This window comes from Chiloscyllium punctatum, chromosome 27, assembly GCF_047496795.1.
Source record: "Chiloscyllium punctatum isolate Juve2018m chromosome 27, sChiPun1.3, whole genome shotgun sequence".
NCBI classification, from domain to species: domain Eukaryota; kingdom Metazoa; phylum Chordata; class Chondrichthyes; order Orectolobiformes; family Hemiscylliidae; genus Chiloscyllium; species Chiloscyllium punctatum.
Genome location: NC_092765.1, coordinates 26,847,610 through 26,872,267, shown reverse-complemented (window position 1 = coordinate 26,872,267; position 24,658 = coordinate 26,847,610). Strand labels below are relative to the sequence as shown.

Genomic DNA, 24,658 nt, shown 5'->3' with positions numbered 1-24,658 from the left:
TTTAAAAAAGGCCTAAGAGGTAAATTGTTTACACAGAAGGTAGTTCACATGTGGCATGAACTTCCTGAGGAAGTGGTGGATGCAGGTACAATTAAAACATTTAAAGGACATTTGGATGGATGCATGAATAGGAAAGGTTTTCAAAGGAGATAGACCAGGAGCAGGCATGTGGGACTAATTTAGTTTGGAATTATGTTTGGCATGGAATTGACATGGCATGTTTGGCTTGAATCGAAGGGTCTGTTTCCGTGCTGTTTCCGACTCTGACTCCATGACTCTATAATGTTTTCCTCATAGTGAATACTGAGAACCACATCCATTCTATTATAAGAATGAGGAGGAGATAATCAGATGTTTTATCGACTCATTTTCCTCCCGGCGAAGAAGAGCTCTTACCTTCCAGTTAAGTTTCAAATTTTACATAAAATCAGGAAAATGACAGGGATGATGTTTACTGTCAAAAGGAATAAAATTGATTATAAGCTAATTTAAACATGAAGAGGTTTTAAGAGATATGCATTAAAATAAACTTATACCTTGATGTTTATAAGTTTATTATTGCAATATGTTGCATATTGCATATGAACAATTATTGCATATGAACAAAGATCCAAGAAAACTTATACAAGTGGGATGAATTAATTTTGCATTAAAATAAATTTTAATGCAAAATTAACACGTCCCACTTGTATAAGTTTTCTTAGATCTTTGTTCATATGCAATAATCGGATTACTTCCATGATTTAACATCGAGGTATGTACCACTATTGCCTAGTAATTACCTTTATGACAGCATAACCCAAGGGTCTAACAACAGAATCCTTCAGTGATCTGAAGCAGATGCCATGTCATTCGCATATGCACCTTCTCAAGGACAGTTTGGGTTGGGCAATAGCACTGACCTAGCTAGTGACACCCACATCCCATGAAGGACAGATTTTTAAAAATCCTCAACAAAACAACATTACTGAGATTAAGGCTGCTGTAAATTATTATGCTGCTGAATTTCATAGAGAGCAAATTAATGTCATGAACTAATGTTGTACTCAGTACTGACTACACTGCATAACCTCACATCAGTTAGTCATCTTATTTAACTCAAACTACATCTAATTATCCTCCTACATTCTAATCTCATGTCTGGTGCAGGTACTCCCTGCAGCCATTTGCTTAAAATCTTATTTTTTTAAGTGTATTTTTGACCTTCTTATCTCCTTCTGTTCAGAATCAGTGGGACAGCATCCACCTGATTATCCTTTTGAGTGTTCATGACGAGGAAATTCCTATTACAATCTGGGAAAGGGGAGGAATATTTATTGGTTATCACAGCACTGTCATAAATTGCTTAATGTTTTTAATCCTTGGGGAAACAACTGCAATGCTTAGTTCACAAGAATGTTAGGACTGTCTTTTCACTTTTTATTTTTAAAAATTGCATGAATATACTTGACTTTGAAATCCCAAAAAATAAATAAAATAATTTTCCAAATGTTTTCTGTGAATAAACAGTTAGAATATTCCCAAAATATTACACATATGCAAAATAATTGACCTATTAGATTCCTGACAGTGTGAAAACAGGCCCTTCGGCCTAACAGGTCCTCACTGACCCTCCAAAGAGTAACCCACCCAGATCCATTTCCCTCTGACTAATGCACCTAACACTATGGGCAATTTACCATTGTCAATTTACCTAACCTGCACATCTTTGGACAGTGGGAGGAAACCAGAGCACCCGAAGGAAACCCATGCAGACAATGTGCAAACTCCACACAGAGTCGCCCAAAGTTGGAATCAAACCTGGGTCCCTGGTGCTGTGAGGCTGCAGTGTAAGCACTGAGCCACCACGCCGACCTCTTGCTATAGTTGTTGGAATCCAGATCTTCTTTTCAGGTTTGATACAACCGAACCACTTATACTGCTTACTGCAGTTTAGAAAAGAGCTCAGTTCTCTCTTCAGATTCAAAATAAATTAAAACAGGAATTCCAACCTTTTTAACCAAGACTGTGGTTAGAATGTGGAACTTGTTGCCCCATGGGATATTTAAAACATAGAGTATCAATGCCTTTAAGGTAATGATAAGCAGATTTGATGGAGAAAGAAATAGAAGGATAAGCTGATAAGGTTAGATAAAGTAAGCTGGTAGGCGGCTCATACAGCATAAATATAAGAATGAACTTATTGGGACAAACAGCTTGACTCTGTCCTGCAAATTGTATTTATTTTATTTTTCACTAAATTAGTAATGTGAGCATTTTTGTAAATCGAAGATAAACTTTGTGCTTCTGATACAGAGAGGATAATGTTTATCTCACTTCGCCAGTAGGAAACTGCTGACAGCACTTTTATCATCTAACCAAATGTCTCTCAGTTATGTCCTAATATGTATCAAACTGTGAGAAACAGGTATTGTGGAGGTTAATGCAACAGTTATCATGCACAGGATTAAGCAGTTTCTCTAAAGTAATGGTTGAAGATCTGTTTGAATTATGATATCTCACAAGCCTAATATGGTGCACCCCATCTGATGATACTGCACTATGAGCAAACACAAACCTCTTTCACTTTGAATATCAATTAGAATTAGATGCCATTGAATTTTACAACTCTTGGGAAGGCTCCATCCCCAACATATTAACATAAAACAACAGGGGAGCTAAAGATAAATACTGGATGGGGATTCTGGAATTAGGTTTAGTCTTTAGGAAGTACTTCCACACAGAAAGGTTGTTAGATGTTTGGAAGTCTCTTCCACAAATGGCAGTGGATTATGGATCAGTTATTATTTTTAAACTGAGACAGATACATTTTTGTTAAATACTGGTATTAAGAGATACGGACCAAAGAGGTTAAGGAGTTATGGGTATGGAGTTAGGCCAAAGATCAGCCATGATCCTATTGAATGATGAAACACACTGGAGGGGCTGAATGGCCTACGCCTATTCCTATGGTCTTTTCACTTAATAAGTTATTTCAAAAGTCTGGAGTAAAACCTGCTTAAGTAATCATTTAAAGGAAGATCAATGAATCTGAGTTGATTTTGTTCTGAATTCTCAACTTGAGGTGGAAGCAGATTCAGTAATAATATTAAAAAGAGAGTTGGATATATAAAAGGAAATAATTGTAGGTTTATGGGAAAGAGCAGGGAAGTGGCACTAATTGTCGCATTTTCAAAGAATTGGCACAGGCACAAGAAGCAGAATGACTTCAGTCAGCCTTAAGATTTTATGGCTCAATTATTTGCACTATTTTCCTGCCAAATCCATCCATCCTTCTTGCTACCACCAATTAAACAACACTGAGGCTAACAAGGTTAAATTATGAGGACAGGTTATTGTGACCTGTTATTCCTTGTATATTGAAGATTAATCAGTAATTCAGCTGTTTGAGATGATTAAAGACGTTGATATGTAAGACGGAGAAAAAATATTTCCTCCAGCAAGTTCATGGTAGAGGAACAGACAAAGTGACAAATAAGATTATAGTTCGAACGAGGTCATTCAGAGACGCTAGAAAGAATTATTTCTACAGAGGGGAGTGACAATCTCCATCTCAACACCCAAAAGACTTAGTTGAAAATGTAAGGATAATGGATTTTCATGAGGCAAAGGTATTAAGGGATGTGGAACAAAAATGTGATGGATATTGTGTTACAAATCAGCTGTGGTATAATTGAATAGCAGAACATGCTTAAGTGGCTATATGGTCTGCTATTATGATCCAAAGCACAGCGTGTTCTAGATGAGTTCAAGGTGGACTATATAAACACAGGATGATACCGGGAGTATTTTGTCTGTACCTGGCACTGCACTGAATCTATTTATAAATGCCCTTCTCAGGCATCAAAATACATCTCTATCATGAAAGATTCTTGGGAGTGGGTGATACCTCACAAGCACTATGCTCCTAATTCTAGCATCCCCAACCAGTGGAAATAGTTTATCTTTAACTACCCTGTTTTGTTTTATGTTAATATGATGGGAATGGAGCCTTCCCAAGAGTTGTAAGATTCAATGGCATCTAATTCTAATTGATATTCAAAGAGAAAGAGCTTGTGTTTGTTCATAGTGCAGTATCATCAGATGAGATGCATCACATTAGGCTTGTGAGATATCACACACTCCCAAGAGTCTTCCATGATATAGGTGCACTCTGAGGTATGATACCTCAGGAGGCCTGGTTTCATGACCCACCCGCTCCAGTGGTATGTCATAACACATTTGAACAGGTTGATTATAAAATGTCTATGTCTCCATTACATCTATTTCACTAGAGGCTCTGTCACAGATTTGGACTGTGCTGCAGTCAAGATCCGTAATTTTCACATAAAATTGCAACAAACCAGACTATGAAGCCTTCAACCTCACTGGGTCTTTCAACACTAATCTAGGTAGAAGCTGCTACGTAAAGAGTCTGCAATATAAGCATGCTTCATGGATAAATTGTGTATTTGTAAAAGAAATATCTTTATCAACTTCTCTGTGGCATCATCAGTTATATAGGATGCATAGCTATTATTAGTTAACACTGCAGAGTTTCAAAAACAATGTTATTCGCTAGTGTCAGATTAATCCTATCGTATATATAAACAGAAGAAAATGCAGTCAATCAATTTGACATTGAGCTTCAGTAACACCATTAAGGTCAGAAAGAATTCACAAAGCCTTCCTTATGAAACTCTCATATAGCCCAATTAATTTGCAGGAGATGTTAGAAATGTGACAACTCAAAATACCAGGATTGACCTCTGATATTGACTACATTAAGAAACCTCCTAACAGCACAGCATTGCAATTTTTGTGAAGATTTGTAGCTCAGTTTGAGGCTAGAGTTGTAAGTTTGCTTGCTGAACTGGTAGATTTGTTCTCAGATGTTTTGTCACCATGCTAGGTAACATGAATGAACCTCTGATGAAGTGCTGGTGTTCTGTCCCACTTGCTATTTATCTGTCTTGGTCTGTTGTGGTGGGTGATATCACTTCTCGTTCTTTTTCTAAGAGGTTGGCTAAATGGGGTCCGAATCGATGTGTTTGTTGATGGAGTTCTGGTTTGAATGCCAGGCCTCTAGGAATTCCTGTGCATGTCTTTGTTTAGCCTGACCCAAGATGAATGTATTGTCCCAGTCGAACTGATGTCCCTCATCATCTATGTGTAAGGATACTAGTAATAGTTGATCACATACCAACAACCAGCAGAATAAACATCAGAAGCAAACTGTGCTGCAAGAACGGCAACAATCATTACATTGGACAGACAGGCAGGAAACTAGCCACCAGGATACACGAGCACCAACTAGCCACCAGGATATACGACTTACAAATGAGCAAACTTACAACCTGAGCAGCGCATTCCCTCAGTCTAGATTCCTGAGTATCTGCTTATTGTTACGTGGCTGCAATTCCAACCTCAAGGAGAGTGTGGAACACTGTTTTGGTCAGATGAAAGACTGCAAGTAAAATATGACGTGACCTACTTTCTGTCCCATGACACTTACCAAAAGCCTTTTTTGTAAAACTGGCAACTAGTTGCCATGAGTTTTGCTCAATACAAATTTTCACTGCTGCAAAAAATACAATTTCTATCACAGCTTCAAAAACAATGAGGATTTTTTTGATGAGAGTTTCTCAAATATTTAAATTACTCTGACGGCGTTTGATTGTTCATGTTATAATAGCATTGTTGAACTGAAGATCACTACTGAAAGTAAATGACTTCTGACTAGACCTTTCACAACAATTACAGGACAAAGCCACATTTACATAAATATCTGGATATAATCATAGACTAGACTGATAACCTGATAGTAAAGTTACTTTGAGGAGTAGGAATGTGGGCATCAGTCTATCAAAAACACTTTAGGTATTTAACATTCCTGAAGGCATTTGTTTTGAAATGTAGCACTAAGGGATGCACTAAAGCTGGGGCAGCTGCCAGCAAGGGTGCAGTGTGGAAAGAGGTCTATCTGCTGAAGTTAAATGGGGATCTGTTCAGCTATTGGACACCACCCCCTTGATGCCTCAGATATATGCAAATGTAGTCTTGCAAACATAAGAAATGCCTTTTGTTTGTTTTGATGGATAGAGTCAAACTCCGGGCGTTTGTTCTGTTCTTGAGTTCTGAGGAAAGATCACCAAAACTCTGATTTCTCTCCACAGATGCTGCCAGATTTGCTGAGCCTTTCCAGTAATTTCTGTTATTGTGTCTTTTTTCTCAATGTTTATTTGTTTCTCCATATGCTACTGTACAGAACCAAACTGCTTTAGGGCCTATGTATGTATATAAAGATATTTTTATGAATAAAGTCTATTTTTGAAATAAAAGAAATGTCACCTTGAAGAGGTACCTGAAATGTTAGGAACCTTTTCTCTCTAAAAGGTGTAGTGTTTGGAATTGCATGCTACATTCAAGCTAGAGATAATTACAGATGTGGACAGATGAAGGAAAAAGCAAACGTTCTATCCCCTATGTTCCTCTTTCACGCTGACACCTGTCCTTTGCCATTCTCATAATTTGGAACTATATCCTGAATTGCTTCATGGCAGTATCGAGATAGCTTCCTGCTGTGCAAATAACTTTTAACACTCACTTGTTATGTCCCTGTTCATTTCTGTCAAACAGAACAAGGAAATAAAAGCAGAGAAAAAAATTCCAATCCAGCTGTGACAGATGATTTAAAACTCCTCTGACAGCACAGTTTATAAATGTGTTTGAAACGAAACTCCTTCAGGGTCTGATTGTAATCATTCTGCAGCTGGCCTAATTTCATCTGTTGAAAGAAACTTGAGTAAGACGGTGAGAAAAGCCAATGAGATCACATGACTGGAGCAGGATTACATTGTGGTCCAAATCTAAAAGCAGCTTACAATTCAATCAGTTTTATTTCACTGGGAATGATTTTAAAAATGCCAAGTTGTGAGACAGGATTGAAATGAAGCTCTGTGATTATAGCACAAGAGCACTTTTCATTTGTGAAGTCACATCACACTTTTTAGGGGCCTAAGATACAGATAAGAATTGACCTGTGAGATTGCTGTTCATTATGATAATACTGTTGATTTGCTTTGTTTTGTAATTAATAAACATCTCAGATGACAGTTCATTTCAGTGTTCCTGGAAAATTATTTAGCCCATATTGATTCACATTGTGATTTTACACAGAGACATAATATTATGGACTTCTAATAGCTTATTTCCACTTTTTAACTTATATTAAGAATCTTATTTTGCAATCTTTTGTCACTAAGGACTAAACTATACCCAGCCTTGGATTCCACCCCTCCACATCCCAGCTAAAAAGAATATTTTTCATTCACTCGTAGGATATGGGCATTGTTGCCTGGGCCAGCATTTACTAACTATCCCTAGTTACTGTAGAGAAGGTGAGTTGCCTTCTTAAACCACTGCAGTTCATTTGCTGTAAGTTGACCCACAATGTTCTTAGGAAGAGACCTCTAGGATTTTAATCTGGCAATGGTGAAGGAACAAGGATATTTTTTTCATTTCAGGTATTGGGGGGATGAGCTCATTGAGAGGAATGTGGGTTGCCCTGGTTAAGTCACAAAAATATGAAATTGTGGAATCCACATTATAGAAGGGATGTGTTGCACTGATGAGTTTGTAGAGAAGATATAACAGGCTGTTGCGAGTGCTGGAGAGTTCTTGTTATGAAGAGAGATTGGATAGACTGGGATTGTTTTCCTGGAGCAGACAGCACTGAGATTGAGTATGATTGGGAGGTATAAAATTATGAGGGGTATTGACAAGGTGGACAGGAAGAAAACCTTCTCCTTGATTGAGTGAATCAATGACCAGGCTGCATATATTTAAGGGCATGAGATTTAGAGGGATGTAAAGAAAATTATTTTCGCCTGAAGAGTGGTGGGAATCTAGAACTTACTGCCTGTGAGGATGGTCGAGGCAGAAAGCCTCTTAACATTTAAGAAGTATTTAAATGTACACTTGCATCGCCAAGTCGAGAGGCCAAGTGCAGGAAAGTGGGATTACAATACGTAGTTGGTTGTTTTTGACCAGTGCAGACTTGGTGGGCTAAAGAGCTCTTTTCCGTGCTATAGATCTCTATGACTCTAATATCACTGACCTTTGTTCATTGGCAGCATTGGGCTCTGGACCCCCAATTTCATCTTAATATCAGGGTTTCGAAGTCCACAATAAAATTAAGACCACAAAAGACATTTGAAACATGCTGTTAAAGGTTAATGTTGTCCTGCCAAAATGAATCATATGTGGGTTCGCTGATTTAGAAGAAAGTCCAGTGAACTCTACAGCTTATTTTTTTTAAATTGCATGGAGAACATGGATGCTGATTATCAGATAACTGAAATTGAAACACAGTTCATTCAATTGGTTGATTTTGGATGTTAAAACCCAACTGGTCTCTAACCTTTTTAATAGTCATGAATGATGCAGTCAGAAACAATTCCAATAAAGTGATTGACTAACTGAATCTAGTTGTTTGTTGTGTGAACCTGAAAAGAACATAGCAAGCAGTTGACTTGAATTTCAATATTCTTACATGATTTGTTTTATTATAGCTCATACTTTATTATCCTGAAGGCAAAGCAGCAGATGTTGTGTGTATTTTATACAATAAATACTCTGAAGACCTTCAACTAGGTTTTATGATCTTGTCATATTGTCACAACTGTCAATTTATAACCTTAGTTATGAATGTTATTTAATAAGTTAAATAAAATGACAAATCAGGCTTAAAAACAAAATCACACCATGCAAATTCCACACCAAGACAACCCTTGAAATTGTATCACTGTTGTCTGGTTATTTCTAGAAATAATAGTGTTCAGAAACATCATCATCGCCAATAAATAGTGTAATCGCATTCTGTATTTAAGAGAAATGGAAGTAGGTATGAACCCCTCTAACCTGTTCCATCATTCCATAATCATGATAGAACTCCACTTTCTCACCAACTCCCAAATCTATTGATTCCAAGACACCAAAAGTCTGTTTGTCTCAACCTGAAACATCCAATGATGGAGCAACTGCAATCCTCAAAGACAGACAATTCTGAAGTTTAACTATCTGTTTTAATGGAGAAAGTTCGCACTCATCCCAAATGATCTTGTGCACCTTTGTTTGCTGGCCATCTGTGCAAATTTTGGATATGGAGACCAAATTGTGCATAGAACTCCAACTTTGATATTGCCCAAGTCCTGTACATTTATGGCAAAATCTCTTATACTTCAGTCCCTTGGCAATAAAGTGTTTTATGTTTGCTTGCTGTAACCTGTGCGAACCTTCTGTGATGTTCGAATAGAACATCCAAAAAAAATGCTATTTGTAATCTGATTATCAAAGTGACTAACCTCCTCACACTTTCCCACATCATACTCCATCTGACATCATGATCCCAATTCATTTTATCCTGTTTAGCACTGTGTTCATTTAAATATCTATAGAGTTCACTAATAAGGAGTTAATTTGATTTACCTTTAAAGATTGAAAACTTTGATATGTTACCCACTCCCAAGTAATAAATAATTTCTGAATCCACAAAAAAAACTGGTCGACCTCGAATGGCATGTATTTTTATTACAAAGGCATTGATCAGTGTGCAAGAAATAATCTTTCAATTTTCTTGTCTTTCCAATAGGTTTACATTGGAATTAATTGCCTTAGCACAGATTTCTCCTCACAGAAGGGAGTCAAAGGCCTTCCCTTGAATCTCCAGATAGACACCTATGACTGTGAAGCCAAATCAGAAAAGCCTATTCACCGGGCTGTCTGTCAGATTAAAATATTTGTGGACAAGGTACAGTTTCTTCTGAACAATCTATAGTTCTGTTTTTTTTTGAAAGCTACTGTGTTTTGTATCGAGGGGATATGGATATTTAGTAGTATGACTATCAAGAAATATGAAAACAGAAGTATAGAAAATTAAAAGTAGAAAAATTATAAAAAGAAGTTCTGACATTAATAAAAAGAAAATGGTAAATTTTGCTTGTCTCAATCTACCTGCCAGAGAGCACCAAACTACTGCATTATTACCTCCTCCCTTCAATCCTGACTGGGACAGACTTGTCAGCCCAGCTATGGTTTTAGACAAGTGTCGAAGGTGGAAATGTTGCAACCAAGATTTCTTTTGAGTTTGGAGATTAATTCAAATTTTTGAGAAAATAAAGAGAAGCATTATTTTGAAGCTAATAGTAATAGAATTTTTAGAATTCGTAGAAAATGGTCTATTTATTTTCTTAAAATGATATCCTAGTTGTGAGAATTCTCAGTCAAAGTGGACTGGCTGAGGTAGTTTATTTTAGCCCAATAACAGATTGTAGTATGTATTTGCAATAAACTTTGTTTAATTGTGTTATTTGTTATGTTTAAGTGTCATAAATTATACCTTGTGGTGCAAAGAGTGAACTTCATGGGATAGTATTTATCCTGACCCATCCCTTTGTGAAACCCTTATTGGTGTCTGTCAATAAAGATTCTTTCTTCTTATGTATAAGATAAAGCTCTGCTGCAGGGACAATAATATCAGCAATCAGAACATATGTTGCACAACTGAAATTCTGAAACTTGCAAAATAGATTTTTTTGAAGAGTTTGGATGAGTGAAGTTGAGGAATGCTCCCTGACTTGTGCATATATTGTTTGTGTGATTGAGTTATGTCAACTCTTTGTAGCTTGATTGGTACATTGAAAATGATGAAATGATAAGCAGAAAATACTGGAAAAGATCTGCAGGCTTCTCTTCAGGTCATGTCATAAGTTACCTGTGGGCAAGCTATAAATAAAAATGTGAAATTATTATTGGTTTTCCAAGTATGCTTCTAGGACCTGTGCTTTGCAGATGATATCTGAAACTAAATGTTGTAGGCACTGCATTAGACTGCAAACCTAATTATGAAAACTTTGCATTTATAATAGTGTGACACTGCTGCTTTCTGGATGTGAATATCATCTATTTCTACACACATTTGATTTTCTTGTACATAGAATTATTGTTGAAAATGTGTTGCTGGAAAAGCGCAGCAGGTCAGGCAGCATCCAAGGAGCAGGAGAATCGACGTTTCAGGCATGAGCCCTTCTTCAGGAACCGAATCTCCTGCTCCTTGGATGCTGCCTGACCTGCTGCGCTTTTCCAGCAACACATTTTCAGCTCTGATTTCCGGCATCTGCAGTCCTCACTTTCTCATAGTATTATTGTGAATGTCTTACTCATGGAATATTATGAAAGGGTGATTTGCTAAAAATGCAAAGAGGCTGCAGATAGTTTCTAAAAGAAGTATCAATGATTAACTTAAGTTGAATGGAGATTATCTGACCAGTGCATTAATAGATTTTCAACTGTACTATCATATTCATGGGACAGTGATTGAATGCAACGGAAAGGTTTGCAGCTATTAGCAGTACTTAGTTAGCAATTTAGTTATGGTAGGTAAATATCACCTGGTTGACTGCAGTATCTACAGAGTATTGTGTTAAACTTACACTGGTTGACAATTCATCACATCTCTCATATGTTATAGAGGGCTTTGGTGTAAGTCTGTTTTTCTTTTCCATTAAAAATGAAAAGAGATAGGATCTCTTTTAAAACCTAAGCCTGGATTACTGAAAGATATGTAATATATACCTGAGGCATCAACCATCACAAAATAACAGATGAAGTTGAAATGGAATGTGACAGTGAAAGAGAGAATGGGTGAGAAAGAACTAATTGGAGTTTAAGGTGCACCCAAAGTACAGAGATAATCTGTTTTGTTTATTCAATGATATGGTACGTGGTCCTTTACCCCACCCGTATATTTCAAAAGCCATTTAAGTGCATGATTTGGAAACTAGCAATAAGGTGATGTTTTGTCTCCTAATCATACATAGACGAGTAGATAGTAAATAGATTGAGATAGATTAAACATTTTTTGGCTCCAGTCTATTTTTTGAGTGTTTGAAAGCAGATTAAATAATAGATTAGCAAAGCTGGAAATCAAATGATGTGAAGAGATCTATAGGACTGCTACAAGAAATGTATCTGCACTGTTCGAATTTTATAATTCGAATATAAATACAGGACTCAATATTAGGATTTATGTTCATGTGGATATATGTTAAGATATGCATGTGGAATATGCTAATAAGATAAAGATTAATACAATATGCATTCATAACCTGGTTTTGGGTATATGAGATAGAATATCAAAATTTGCAAATAATATAAATTTCCAAATGTAGAATGGCAATGAGGAAAATAACTAACTTCAAACAATCAAAAGCAGATAGATGGCAGATGAAATTTTAACTTTGGGACATGTGAAGTGAAAAGTTTTAATAGGAAGAAAGAGAAGAGGCAATATGAACTAATAGGCAAGTTTTAAAGACAATGCCTAAGTGGGGAGAACTGAGACGTAGACACATGTCTGAGTTTGTGACAAGACAAGGAGTGAAGGCTATTTTTCGAAAAGTTGCCTTTGCGTTTATTAATAGAATGCAAAACGTTTTATCTCCCCCTGCCCTCTAATAGAGCATGGCCTAGGTTTTGGCAGAGCTAATATGCACAATTCTGAAATGATACTTTATGAGGGATGCTAAGACCTTGGAAAGGGTGCAGAATGGATTCACATAATAGTGACAAAGATAAAGAACTTTAGTTATGTAGAAATGCATGAGCAACTGGAATGGTTTCTCAGAGCAAAAGAAGTTAAGAGGGAGGAAATTTGTTTAAAATGAATGGTTTTGATAGAGTACATAAAGAGAGATTAATTCCAGTGACAGAAGTTCAGCAAACAAGGGACACATTCAAGATGGTGGGCAATAGAACCAGAGGTGACATTGGGAAATATTTATTTACAGTTAGTTAATATGATCTGGAATGCACTGTGTGAAAGGGTGGAGGAATCAAATTCAATAAGAATCTTCAAAGTCAAACTAAATAAACACTTTAAAGAAAACGATGAATAGTTAATGGGAAAGATCAGAGGTATGGATAAATTGGTTGCCTTTACTAAAGAACCAACACATGCATAATGGGATGAATGGCATTTTCCTTTGCTGTATCATTCTGTGATAATATGATTGAATGATTCAACAGGAAATAATGCTTAGATCTTTTGACAAAGTCTGTGAGAAGATTTGAAGCTCGGGTGCTCGTTGTTATGGTTCTGTTCACCGAGCTGGGAATTTGTGTTGCAGACGTTTCGTCCCCTGTCTAGGTGACATCCTCAGTGCTTGAGAGCCTCCTGTGAAGTGCTTCTGTGATCTTTCCTTCGGCATTTGTAGTGGTTTGAATCTGCCGCTTCCGGTTGCCAGTTCCAGCTGTCCGCTGCAGTGGTCGGTATATTGGGTCCAGGTCGATGTGCTTATTGATTGATTGATTGAATCTGTGGATGAGTGCCATGCCTCTAGGAATTCCCTGGCTGTTCTCTGTTTGGCTTGCCCTATAATAGTAGTGTTGTCCCAGTCGAATTCATGTGTTGCTTGTCATCTGCGTGTGTGGCTACTAAGGATAGCTGGTCGTGTCGTTTCGTGGCTAGTTGGTGTTCATGGATGTGGATCGTTAGCTGTCTTCCTGTTTGTCCTATGTAGTGTTTTGTGCAGTCCTTGCATGGGATTTTGTACACTACATTGGTTTTGCTCATGCTGGGTATTGGGTCCTTCGTTCTGGTGAGTTGTTGTCTGAGTGGCTGTTGGTTTGTGTGCTGTTATGAGTCCTAGTGGTCGCAGTAGTCTGGCTGTCAGTTCAGAAATGCTCTTGATGTATGGTAGTATGGCTAGTCCTTTAGGTTGCGGCATGTCCTCATTCCATTGTCTTTCCCTTAGGCATCTGTTGATGAAATTGTGCGGGTATCCGTTTTTTGCGAATACATTGTAGGGGTGTTCTTCTTCCTCTTTTTGCAATTCTGGTGTACTGCAGTGTGTTGTGGCCCTTTTGAATAGTGTCTTGATGCAACTTCTTTTGTGTGTGTTGGGGTGGTGGTTACGAAAGCAATGTATTTGCCAAAAATGGATACCCGCACAATTTCATCAACAGATGCCTAAGGGAAAGACCACAGAATGAGGACATGCCGCAACCCAAAGGACTAGCCACACTACCATACATCAAGAGCATTTCCAAACTGACAGCCAGACTACTGTGACCACTAGGACTCATAACAGCACACAAACCAACAGCCACTCTCAGACAACAACTCCGATGTACAATATCCGATGCAAGGACTGCACAAAACACTACATAGGACAAACAGGAAGACAGCTAACGATCTGCATCCATGAACACCAACTAGCCACGAAACGACACGACCAGCTATCCTTAGTAGCCACACACACAAATGACAAGCAACATGAGTTTGACTGGGACAACACTACTATTATAGGACAAACCAAACAGAGAACAGTCAGGGAATTCCTAGAGGCATGGCACTCATCCACAGATTCAATCAATAAGCACATCGACCTGGACCCAATATACCGACCACTGCAGCAGACAGCTGGAACTGACAACCGGAAGCGGCAGATTCAAACCACTACAAATGCTGGAGGAAAGATCACAGAAGCGCTTCACAGGAGGCTCCCAAGCACTGAGGATGTCACCTAGACAGGGGACGAAACGTCTGCAACACAAATTCCCAGCTCAGCGAACAGAACCATAACATCTTTTGACAATAATTAAGGAGAGTTTGATTTTTAGTACTTCAGTGCTTACTACTGTTACAATTAACTATTTGATGAATTTTATATATTTCCTTCTGTTAACTGATCCATCTGCAATCCAATTTCTGGAGAGTCACTAGATATTCTTCTCATATCCATCATTCCAGGGTGCTGAGAGAAAAATGAGAGATGAAGAGCGCAAGCAATCGAAAAGAAAAAGCAAGTTTCCTGATTCTACCACAGAGAGTGAGTAAAATAATGTTTGAGATGGAGTGGCAGAATTCCATAGAATTGAAGAATGAAAATCATTCATTCACCAACAACCTGTCCTGGTCCATCCACATCAACACTACAGTCAAGACTGCACACCAATACCTCTACTTCCTTAGGAGGCCAAGGAATTTAAGCATGTCCACAATGTTGCTTACCAACTTTTATAGATGCACCATAGAAAGCATTCTACCCAGATGCATCACAGCTTGGTATGACAACTGCTCTGCCCAAGACCACAAGAAAGTAGAGAGTTGTGAATGAAGCCCTGTCCATCATTAAAACCAGGTTTCCTTTCATTGACTCCAGCTGTACTTGCCACTGCCTCAAGAAAGCTGCCAACACAATCAAAGACCCTTCCCACCTGGTTATACTCTCTTCCACCCTCTTCTATTGGAAAGAAGATAAAAAGTTTGAGAACAGATACCAAGAGCATTAAGAACAGCTTCTTCCCTGCTGGTATCACCCTTTTGAACAGACCCCTCATATATTAGAGTTGATCTTTCTCTGTAGCTGTAACACTATATTTTACATTTTGTTCTATTATGCTGATGCACTTATGTAAGGTATGATTGGGCTTTGGTATAATTCTTTTCACTGTATCTTGCTGCATGTGACAAAAATAAATCAAATTATCTGATGAATGATCAGTCTACAAATGATAAATTCTTAATACTTGATCCTCTGTCTTGTACTTCTCATTTAACAGCCACTGATAACAAAAGGATTCCACTGTCAGACCACAAAGGAAGTGACACCACTTATTTTAAACCAGTGACAGATCTCACTTCTCCTCCTATTCTCTTCACCCCAGAAGCCCATTTTCTGTATTCACAACGAACTGGATTGGTATGTATATATGATGATAACTGCAATAATACAATATAACAATAATAGGAATCCTAGCCATTTGGCACTTATCCTCTGGCACCCTATCAAATATCCACCTGGCATCTGAATTAACCCAGCAGCCTAGCCACCTGGGACTCTACCCTCCCAGCAGTACAATCTCACACTTGTGAACTTACAACTTGGTAACAATGGTCAAAGTGTCTGCCTGGACCCATAAACCGCTGACTGCTTTGATAAAGGGAACATAGTATGTCTTTCTTCAATTTTTTCTGCAAAATGAGAGTGTTGTCAAATGGAAGTATGGCTCTGCATTTCTGAAGGAGCCCTGATCTGTCATTACATAAGAATAAAGGTTTGCAGAAGAAATTGGCACGAGATTGCTACTCTTTGGAAAACTCAGCCAATCGATATACTCAATTCCTCAGGTGACTGGTAGAAGCTGGGAGGATGTTTTCTCCAGCCTGACCTTCCCCAAATCAGAGCACAGCAGCAGAATAATGGGTTGGACATTTTGAATTGAGTTGGGGATCTAATTGTTTCTATTCAGTGACCTGTGGGTGCTTAATTGTTGAGCATATTCTAGTCAGAAATCGATACATTATCAAGTACTGAGAAAATCAAAGTATATGGAGATAAAACAGTGAGGGGCAACAGAGGTGGAAGATGAATTTAAACAAAAACCCTGTCTCCACGTTGTTTGGAATCTAGGGGTCAGAGTAAAATTTCCTTATTGAAAATCTACCCTACTGTTGTTAGAATAAACATTCGCCTGTACCTGTGTTTTTGTTTTTGCCGCTGTTTACCTATTATTTACAATCTATGCTACTTAACTCTGTGATCTGCATGTATTACTTGCAAGACAAAGCTTTTCACTGTGCCTCGATACACGTGACAATAAATTCAATTTAATTCAATTTAATTTAATTCGACTAGAGGTACTGCTTCATGTTAGAAAGTGTCACTGTATTGCATCAAGTGAATCAATTGCCTGCCCGAGCTTCATTCTCTGCACCAAAAACACAGAATTCTAGGCACTGCAGTACCTCTGCACAACTGCTTCTTCAAAGCAGGATCCTTGTTTGCCAGAACATTATATTGAGTAACACCACTAGCAGTGAGCATTAATAAACCACTCTAGCAATATTTTCAGCAGCTTAAAACAGCTTTTAAAAAGTAAATGGCCAAGTTCAGACCTCCCAAATTTCAATCTGTGACTCACAAAGTTACTTCTACTTTGCTGTTTCGATTGTACCACTAACTGCTGTTTTTGAAGTTCATAATAATTGAAGATTGTGTTAAAATGGTGCTCTATCTTGTAGGGGCATTCGATGAGTTGTGAAGTCACAAATCCTGACAGGTAAGGGAAACTCTCTCTTTGTTCTAAAGTTAAAGTGATTTGGGATAATTTTGTATGTAAATGGTGCTATGTATGTGCATTGTTGATGATGACTTGCCTCTGTACCTTTCCAGAGATGTGCCTCCCTGCTATAATTTGATCATCAGAAGATGTTGTGCATGGCATTGGGAAATTTTAAATTGACTTATGCATTGACACCATCTCCTATAGGGGATGAGGAAATTTGACTTCTTGCATTGCACTTCAATGAATTTAAATGATTGTTAAGTATTTTGGAAAATCATTTCATCCTGAAAGGAATCATATAAATGTAAATCTTTTTTAACTGATGGGTGAGGGTTTATCTGACAATATGCAAGAAAGGTAAATTTCAAACAGCAACAATTTATCCTGCATGATACAGTTTCAAAAACAAAATATTGAAGAAAATTGAGATAGTTACACTGCAATTCATGTCAGTGTAAATAATGGAGAAACTGTTTTTCAGTACTAATTATGGAATCGTACTACACATCTTACGAAGTCAGCATAATATTCTGAGTGCCTATGTAACAGATTAACCAATTCTTACTGCAAACTTTCAAATGACTCTGAAAGTTAAACTGACATCATCAGATATTAACTCTCAATTGCAAATTATTGTTTGATTCATCTAAATTATACTGACTTTGAAGCTGAATGGTGGGAGTACTGTGAAAAATTGCAAGACTGTCTACATTTAGAAAGTATTTAAGCTTTAAAGAATTTTAAGAATAAGCCCCAGGTTTGAATTGCAAAATAACATTAGAGCACATTGGATAATATGTGGTATAAACTCCACCAGCTGAAACTAGAAGTTAGAATGTTTTGACCCATGTTTGGGTGAGAATTATATGTTTTACAACTTTGATTTCATTTTCAATTTTAAACAGCTTCAGTTTCAGCAGCATAATATAGGCTAAATGAGTTCCACAGTTTTGTTAGGCCACAGGCAAGACTGTAGATTACGTGGTTTACAAAAATGTATTACAGTTCTTGTGGCTTAATTAAAAGATTAGATCATTACTTGTTAGATCCACTTTCACTGTCAATTTGCTGTCAGTATGAAGTCAATTTAGCTTTAGACTGATGTGAAACGAGCAGTGCAAACATGAAGTCAGAACCTGTCCTAACATTAGAGCAAAGCAAGGTGAGACTGGAGGGGATGGTCTCATATTGTTTCGGTTTGCTGCAAGGAAACTCTAATGTAGTGACAAACATTACTTTTGTGCAATGTATTATTGTGATGTGAACATTAGCTACAATGTTAGTATTTGTTGCTGTTCCTAGCTGTCACTGAGAAGGCAATAGTGAGAGGCCTTTTTGAACCAACTCATTGGAAATTCTACATTGTTTTGTAATTGGAGCAGTTCCACTTAACAGCTGATCTTCTAATGGTATATGTGCTTTGTTGTTAGTTATCTGCTTATTCCTAGTGTGATTTTCTTTCTCTGGTGAGTGTTATTTATGTGCTGTTTCCATTGTAACTATTGTTGCTGATTAATTTATTTATTTGGAGATTGATAAAGCTCTGGGACTGATGGTTGTTCTGTACTCTGGGCCAATGCTGAGATCACATCTTTCTGATCAGCTGTTTGCATTGAAGGAACAGATTTGTTAGTTGTATATATCTGTTTAAGGCTGCAGGGATATAACTGGTCATTCATATTCAATACATACAATTAAAGTGTTCTGTGCAGGTCGATATAGGCCTCCAGTTGCCACGCATGCTAATTCTTATTGAAGACTGTTGAACATCTGCACTCTGATTGACTCTTCAATACTCAGCTCTGGCAATGCTTTAGCACTTTGATAAAAGTGAAATTTGGCTCTCTGTTGTTTCACCTTGATTTTGTCATTCAATCTTGTTACTAGTTCTTGTTTCTTTAGTATAATGTTAGTCTTTGAAATGGACTGCTTCCCATGCTTTCATTAAACATGTTTCTCATTGAAGTTGTGTCTTGAATAACTCTCTGCTGGATTTACTTGATTTATTTATGAACCCTTTAGCAAGTTTCACTGCCACCTTAGTCCTTCCGTTTAATGAGGGATAGAGTGTGAAGATGTATGGTCTTGAAGTTCCTAATCCTTTATGAAGCAGCTGAATTCTACACTGAGGACCATACTGCTCAGATTCATGACAGCCCATAAATCGACAGCCACGCTCAGCCAACAACTCACCTGAACAAAAGACCCTATACCCAACATGTGCAAGACTAACGTAATTTACAAGATCCAGTGCAAAGATTGCATGAAACACTGTATAGGACAAACAAGTAGACAACTAGCAATCCACATCCACAAACACCAACTAGCCACTAAACACCATGACTAGCCATACACACAGATAACAAGGACCACAAATTTGACTGGAAAACACAACGATCATAGGACACTCATCCACAAACTCCATTGATAAGCACATAGACCTGAACCCCATATGCCAGCCACTACAACAAACAACCAGAGCCAGCAACTGGAAGCAGCAGGAATAGCATCAAATAAATTCCAGAAGATACAGTACAGCAGTGCTTCACAGGAGGCTCCAAAGCGCTGAAGGTGTTACTTAGATAGGGGATGAAACTTCTGCAAATCAACATTCCAGCTTGGCAAACATATCCACAACTACAGCACTAAAACAGTCATCAGAATGTCTGGAATGCTGTAATGACTAAAGTGCGTTTTCAGGAATTCTCCAATCTCACTGGTGGATGTCAGTTGCTCTAACTCTCAGTAGTCGGAATAATAGTCAATAGTGACAAAATAATCAGCTCTTCTGAGAACGAACAGATCTACTCAAGCTTCATCACTGCCCTATCAGAGATGTCATTGATTGGCTTTGTATTCAGTACCAAACATTGCACTGGATGATATAGTCTTCAATCTCAGTGCCCATGTTGGGCCAGCAGAACACCTCTTTTGTCTTCTTCAAGCACAACTTAGTTCCTTGGTGGCTAACATGGATGAATTTCACCATCTCTTTTCCCATCTCAGATAGATTGAAGATATTTTGAAGTGGTTTATTGTTGAACTCCAATGCCACTTTGTCTCTCCCAGACAGGTGTAGATTAAAATGCTAAAAAGGAAAGATAACTGCCAACCACCTTTTCTCAATCTGAATGTAATGTCATTAAGTTTGCATAACACCCTGGATGCAGTTGCAATTTGTTGCCGTTGTTGCATGAGGCATGCTCCTGTCTCACTGGCATTACATTGCAAGGCAATTTCATTATTCAGATCGTAGTACCTCAGTACTGGCGTTGTCTTTACTGATTAATTCTAGTGAAAGCTCCTTTGTGTTCTGTGCATCAAAATCACTGCACATCCTTAGCACTGAGTTTTGTATAGAGTTTTACTGTGATGACATGTTAAGTAGGTGCCTTGTTAAAAGCACAAATCCAACAAATAATCATACCGCTTTCACATCTGTTAGTCACTTCACTTCTGTTACCTTTTCAGGATCAGGTACAGTCCTTTTGCTGTCAGTACATAACCTATGCATTTGACTTCAGGCATTTCAATTGCATTATTTTTCTTGTTCAATTTCAGGTTCAATTAACTTTCTGTCTTTAGCAGTTGCACTAGATTCTGATAGTGCTGTGCCAAGGCTTCTTCCAGTGTGTCTTTACATCCATAGCCTTGCTGATTAGCCCCAACAGATCATCCATTTTAGGAAGATGATTAGATTAGATTCCCTACAGTGTGGAAAACAAGCTCTTTGGCCCAAAAAGTCCACACCAAACCTCCAAAGATTAACCCACCCAGACTTATTTCCCTCTGAATGATGCACCTAATATTATGGGCAATTTGGCATGGTCAATCCACCTGACCTGCACATCTTTGAAGGAAACCCGGAACACCCAGAGGAAACCCATGCAAACATGGGGAGAATGTGCAAACTCCACACACGCAGTCTCCCAAGGCTGGAATCAAACCTGGGATCCTGGTGCTGTGAGGCAGCAGTGCTAACCACTGAGCCACTGTGACTGTATCCTTCTGTCTGCATTAATATCCTTCTGGAGCAGTGGAAATGACAAGCAGCATGTATAACCAGCTATATCAATTGAATGGAGTCCAGAATACACTTAGAAAACCATTGCTTTCCTCCATCTTCACTTGCCAGTAAACATACATTGCAACAAGGGCAGTCAAGACCTTTGCCTTAGCCAGTGTGACAAGACATCTTCATTAATTGGCATGACACACTGAGACCTGTTCAAAGCTTTACAGAGATCTTCTTAGATCTATATACACTCTCAGTTTTCAAGGGTTCATTTCATTGCTACCATGTTGCTAATCCAGTCTGTAGTAGTTTTTGAATCCTCCATTCTTTTCTGGTTCTCTGTCATATTTTTCAGTCTAGATTTGAGGGCAGCTTTATCTCTCCTTGAGTTGGTCTCTCACTCTCATCTACTTAGGAATGATTTTCAGTTGGAAGATCTTCAAGATGTATAAGAACATTATTGTAATCTTCTTGGATGTGTTTAGCTGTCAATAGCCTTCAAAATGCTGCAAACTTTTGCATTTCTAAATTCTCTCGAGCAAATATGAGGTTACAAGCTCAAACTTTAGAGATGGTTCAGCAGAGGCAAGTGGATTTGGTTTAACATCTACTGTCTGGAATTTGAGATCTTCATTCTTCACATTCTTCACATTCTTCAGATTTATAGTCCTTTTTGGATGAGAGTTATTCCATTAGAACATTTCAACCCTAACCTTAATGGTTTCATTTCTGTGTCACCATCTTGAGCCACCTCATACAGATTTGTAAAGCTCATGGTGTTGCAAAAAGCTCCAGTATCGATCTGATACTTCACATTGCCTTGATCCTCTCCCAATGCCGATAATTATTCTAACAGTTACAAACTAATAACCACCTATAGTCCTGATAATGCCAATCTTGTTTCATGGTGTAGAATGATTCATCAGAATCATTGGTTGACATCTCTCCAGTAGCCATTCTTTTAATCTTGCTTGGCTTCTTTACTGCAAAACTCTTGTCTGCAAAATGACTTGGCTTCTTACAGTTAGAGCACTGTTCTCTTTATTTTGGACATACACGTGTTTTTGATTGTTTGATGTCCTCCACAATATTTATATCCTGTCCTCTTACCTTGATGTTTTTGGTAGCTTTCCCACAAATGTTTCTTCCTTTTTTCTCGTACATTGTTCTCATTCAGTCTGGAATGTCTGTCAGCATATTGCTTGTTCCCCCATCAACTGGACCTGAGTGATGATTGATAACTTCAGAGCTTCTCCACATATCCATAGCTTTCTTGAGAGTTTCTCCTCTCAAAGCAGGTATATTGCTATATCATGATCTCTTATAATTAAGAAAATGCTAGTTCTAATGAGATAATCTTTTACTTGTCTAATCTCTTAAGATTCAACTAAATGTATCAATATGATCACTTGCCTCCCTTTGCTCTGTGCTCCAACATACTGATAACAAATAACATTACTAGGGGGTTCAAAGTATGTCCTGAAAGCTATCAAATGTCTCTCCTGTCTGGGTTCTCTGCTCTGCAGAGATGGTAAGGGCTAGCATGCTTTCCCCAGCACTGATAACAGGGTTGTTAGTCTTACTTGCTTGGTCTTTTTAATTTAATTCTGAAACTTTTCCCACCAAGACTGGGACAAATTCCATTCCCAACTCTTACCACCTTTCATTTTCATGGCAGCTAGGAATGGAAAATACACAGCAATTCTGACTCATTCAGCAGTAAAATGTTGCAAACTGTGGTCTTAATTCTTCCTTGATGTCGTTTTCCTTAAGTTGACTTTTTTATAGTTCTAAATGTTTACTCAATATCAGCTTCACACCTTCAGTAATGCCTTTAATGGCTGCCAACAACTAAAGTGAGAGCAAGTTACAGCAAAGGTAGAGGTCCCATGCCAATGGCAAACCAATAGGTACAAGTGCACTTCTCTCAATTTTATTTTAAAATATGATCCCCAAAGTGTGGAAACAGTCATTTGGCCCAACAAGTTCACACTAACCATCTGAAGAGCATCCAACCCAGACCCATCCCAATACCCTATTCCTGTAACCCAGCAGTTCCCATGGCACCTAATCTACAGATATCTGAACACTGGGGGTGATTTAACATGGCAAATCAACCTAAACTGCACGTCTTTGGACTAGGAGGAAACCAGAGCACCGAGAGGAAACCTACACAGAGACGAGGAGAACACACAAATTCCAGACAGACAAAGCTGGAATCGAGCCTGTGTCCCTGATACTGTAAAGATTAGAGTGCTGCTGGAAAAGCACAGCAGGTCAAGCAGCATCCGCCGAACAGGAAAATCGACGTTTCAGGCAAAAGCCCTTCATCAGGAATGAAGGGCTTTTGCCCGAAACATCAATTTTCCTGCTCCTCGGATGCTGCCTGACCTGCTGTGCTTTTCCAGCAGCACTCTAATCTTGACTCTAATCTCCAGCATTTGCAACCCTCACTTTCGCCCTGGCACTGTAAGGCAGCAGTGCTAACCACTGAGTCACTATAAGAAGAATTGTAGGTTCCCATGCATTCACTGCCTCTGTGGAGGTTGCAGGTTTGGGGATTACTGTGGAAGAAACCTTAGTAATTTGCTGCAGTGCAGCTTGGACATCATACAATTGTAATGATAGAAGGAGTGAATGTCAAAACAACCTGCAATATCCTCAATGTAAATGGATCAGAGATTGCTCTCCCACCTGTTCCGCAAACATTTACATTTGCAAATGTAAGAGCCAATCGTGCATGCAGATGTTTGCAGAGCCTTCTTGTAAACAGAATCTAACCAGGCAGAAGTCAATTAATGGAGGCAGTGTTGAGTTTGATTGAGCCTACACACTAGCAATCAGTCTCAGATGGGTAGCTACAGTGTAAATATGCTCAAAATATTGTATTAGGTTATGACATGTACTCTCAATGTTAGACTAAATGGATACATTTTTGAGACAGGTATTATCAATAATTCATACAGATTAGTAACATCAAATCATCCCATGGGCTCATATTGTGGGCTGCATTTGGTGTAGCCCTGCTCTGCACTGACACAGCAATGGGAATCCGTTTAGGACGGGCACTTTAGTTGAATATGAGAAGGCCTGGATGACATGTGGCCAGTGACCTACGTACTAACTTTTGCCACAAAACAAAGAGTCACACTGGATACAGCCATTTAAGAATCAGATTCAACTCATCTAAAAATCACATCAGGTGACTGATATCTCAACTTCCATTACACACATACTGGAATGTAGATGGATAATAGATGCTTCAATTGACAATAATTCCATTCTTATGTGGCACCTAATAGTATTATGCATCACTTATAATCAATAATCTTGTGCTTTAAATGTACAGGTTTCCAATAAAGAGGGATAACAAGACTCTGTACAAGGATGAATTGGACCCTCCAATCAAACAAGCTAGACTTTGTGAACCAGAAAGAGGTACAAAGAAAAATGTCTTTAAAGCCATGTGTTCAGGCTGGGCAGGAAGAAGGGAATCTCCTAAAGTGCATTATTTTGTTTGTCTCATTTTAATCC

General features: G+C 38.2%; 1 protein-coding gene across 2 annotated transcripts in view; it reads left to right on the top strand.

Annotated features, from left to right (window-relative positions):
* Positions 1-24,658, top strand: part of LOC140453575 (grainyhead-like protein 3 homolog) — a 102,139-nt gene that overhangs the window by 65,727 nt on the left and 11,754 nt on the right. For both annotated transcript variants that reach the window (XM_072548376.1, XM_072548377.1), the window contains 5 exons: positions 9,632-9,790; positions 14,792-14,870; positions 15,604-15,743; positions 17,066-17,103; positions 24,474-24,562. In XM_072548376.1, the coding sequence (XP_072404477.1) occupies positions 9,632-9,790; positions 14,792-14,870; positions 15,604-15,743; positions 17,066-17,103; positions 24,474-24,562 (505 nt within the window). The remainder of the gene's footprint in view (positions 1-9,631; positions 9,791-14,791; positions 14,871-15,603; positions 15,744-17,065; positions 17,104-24,473; positions 24,563-24,658) is intronic.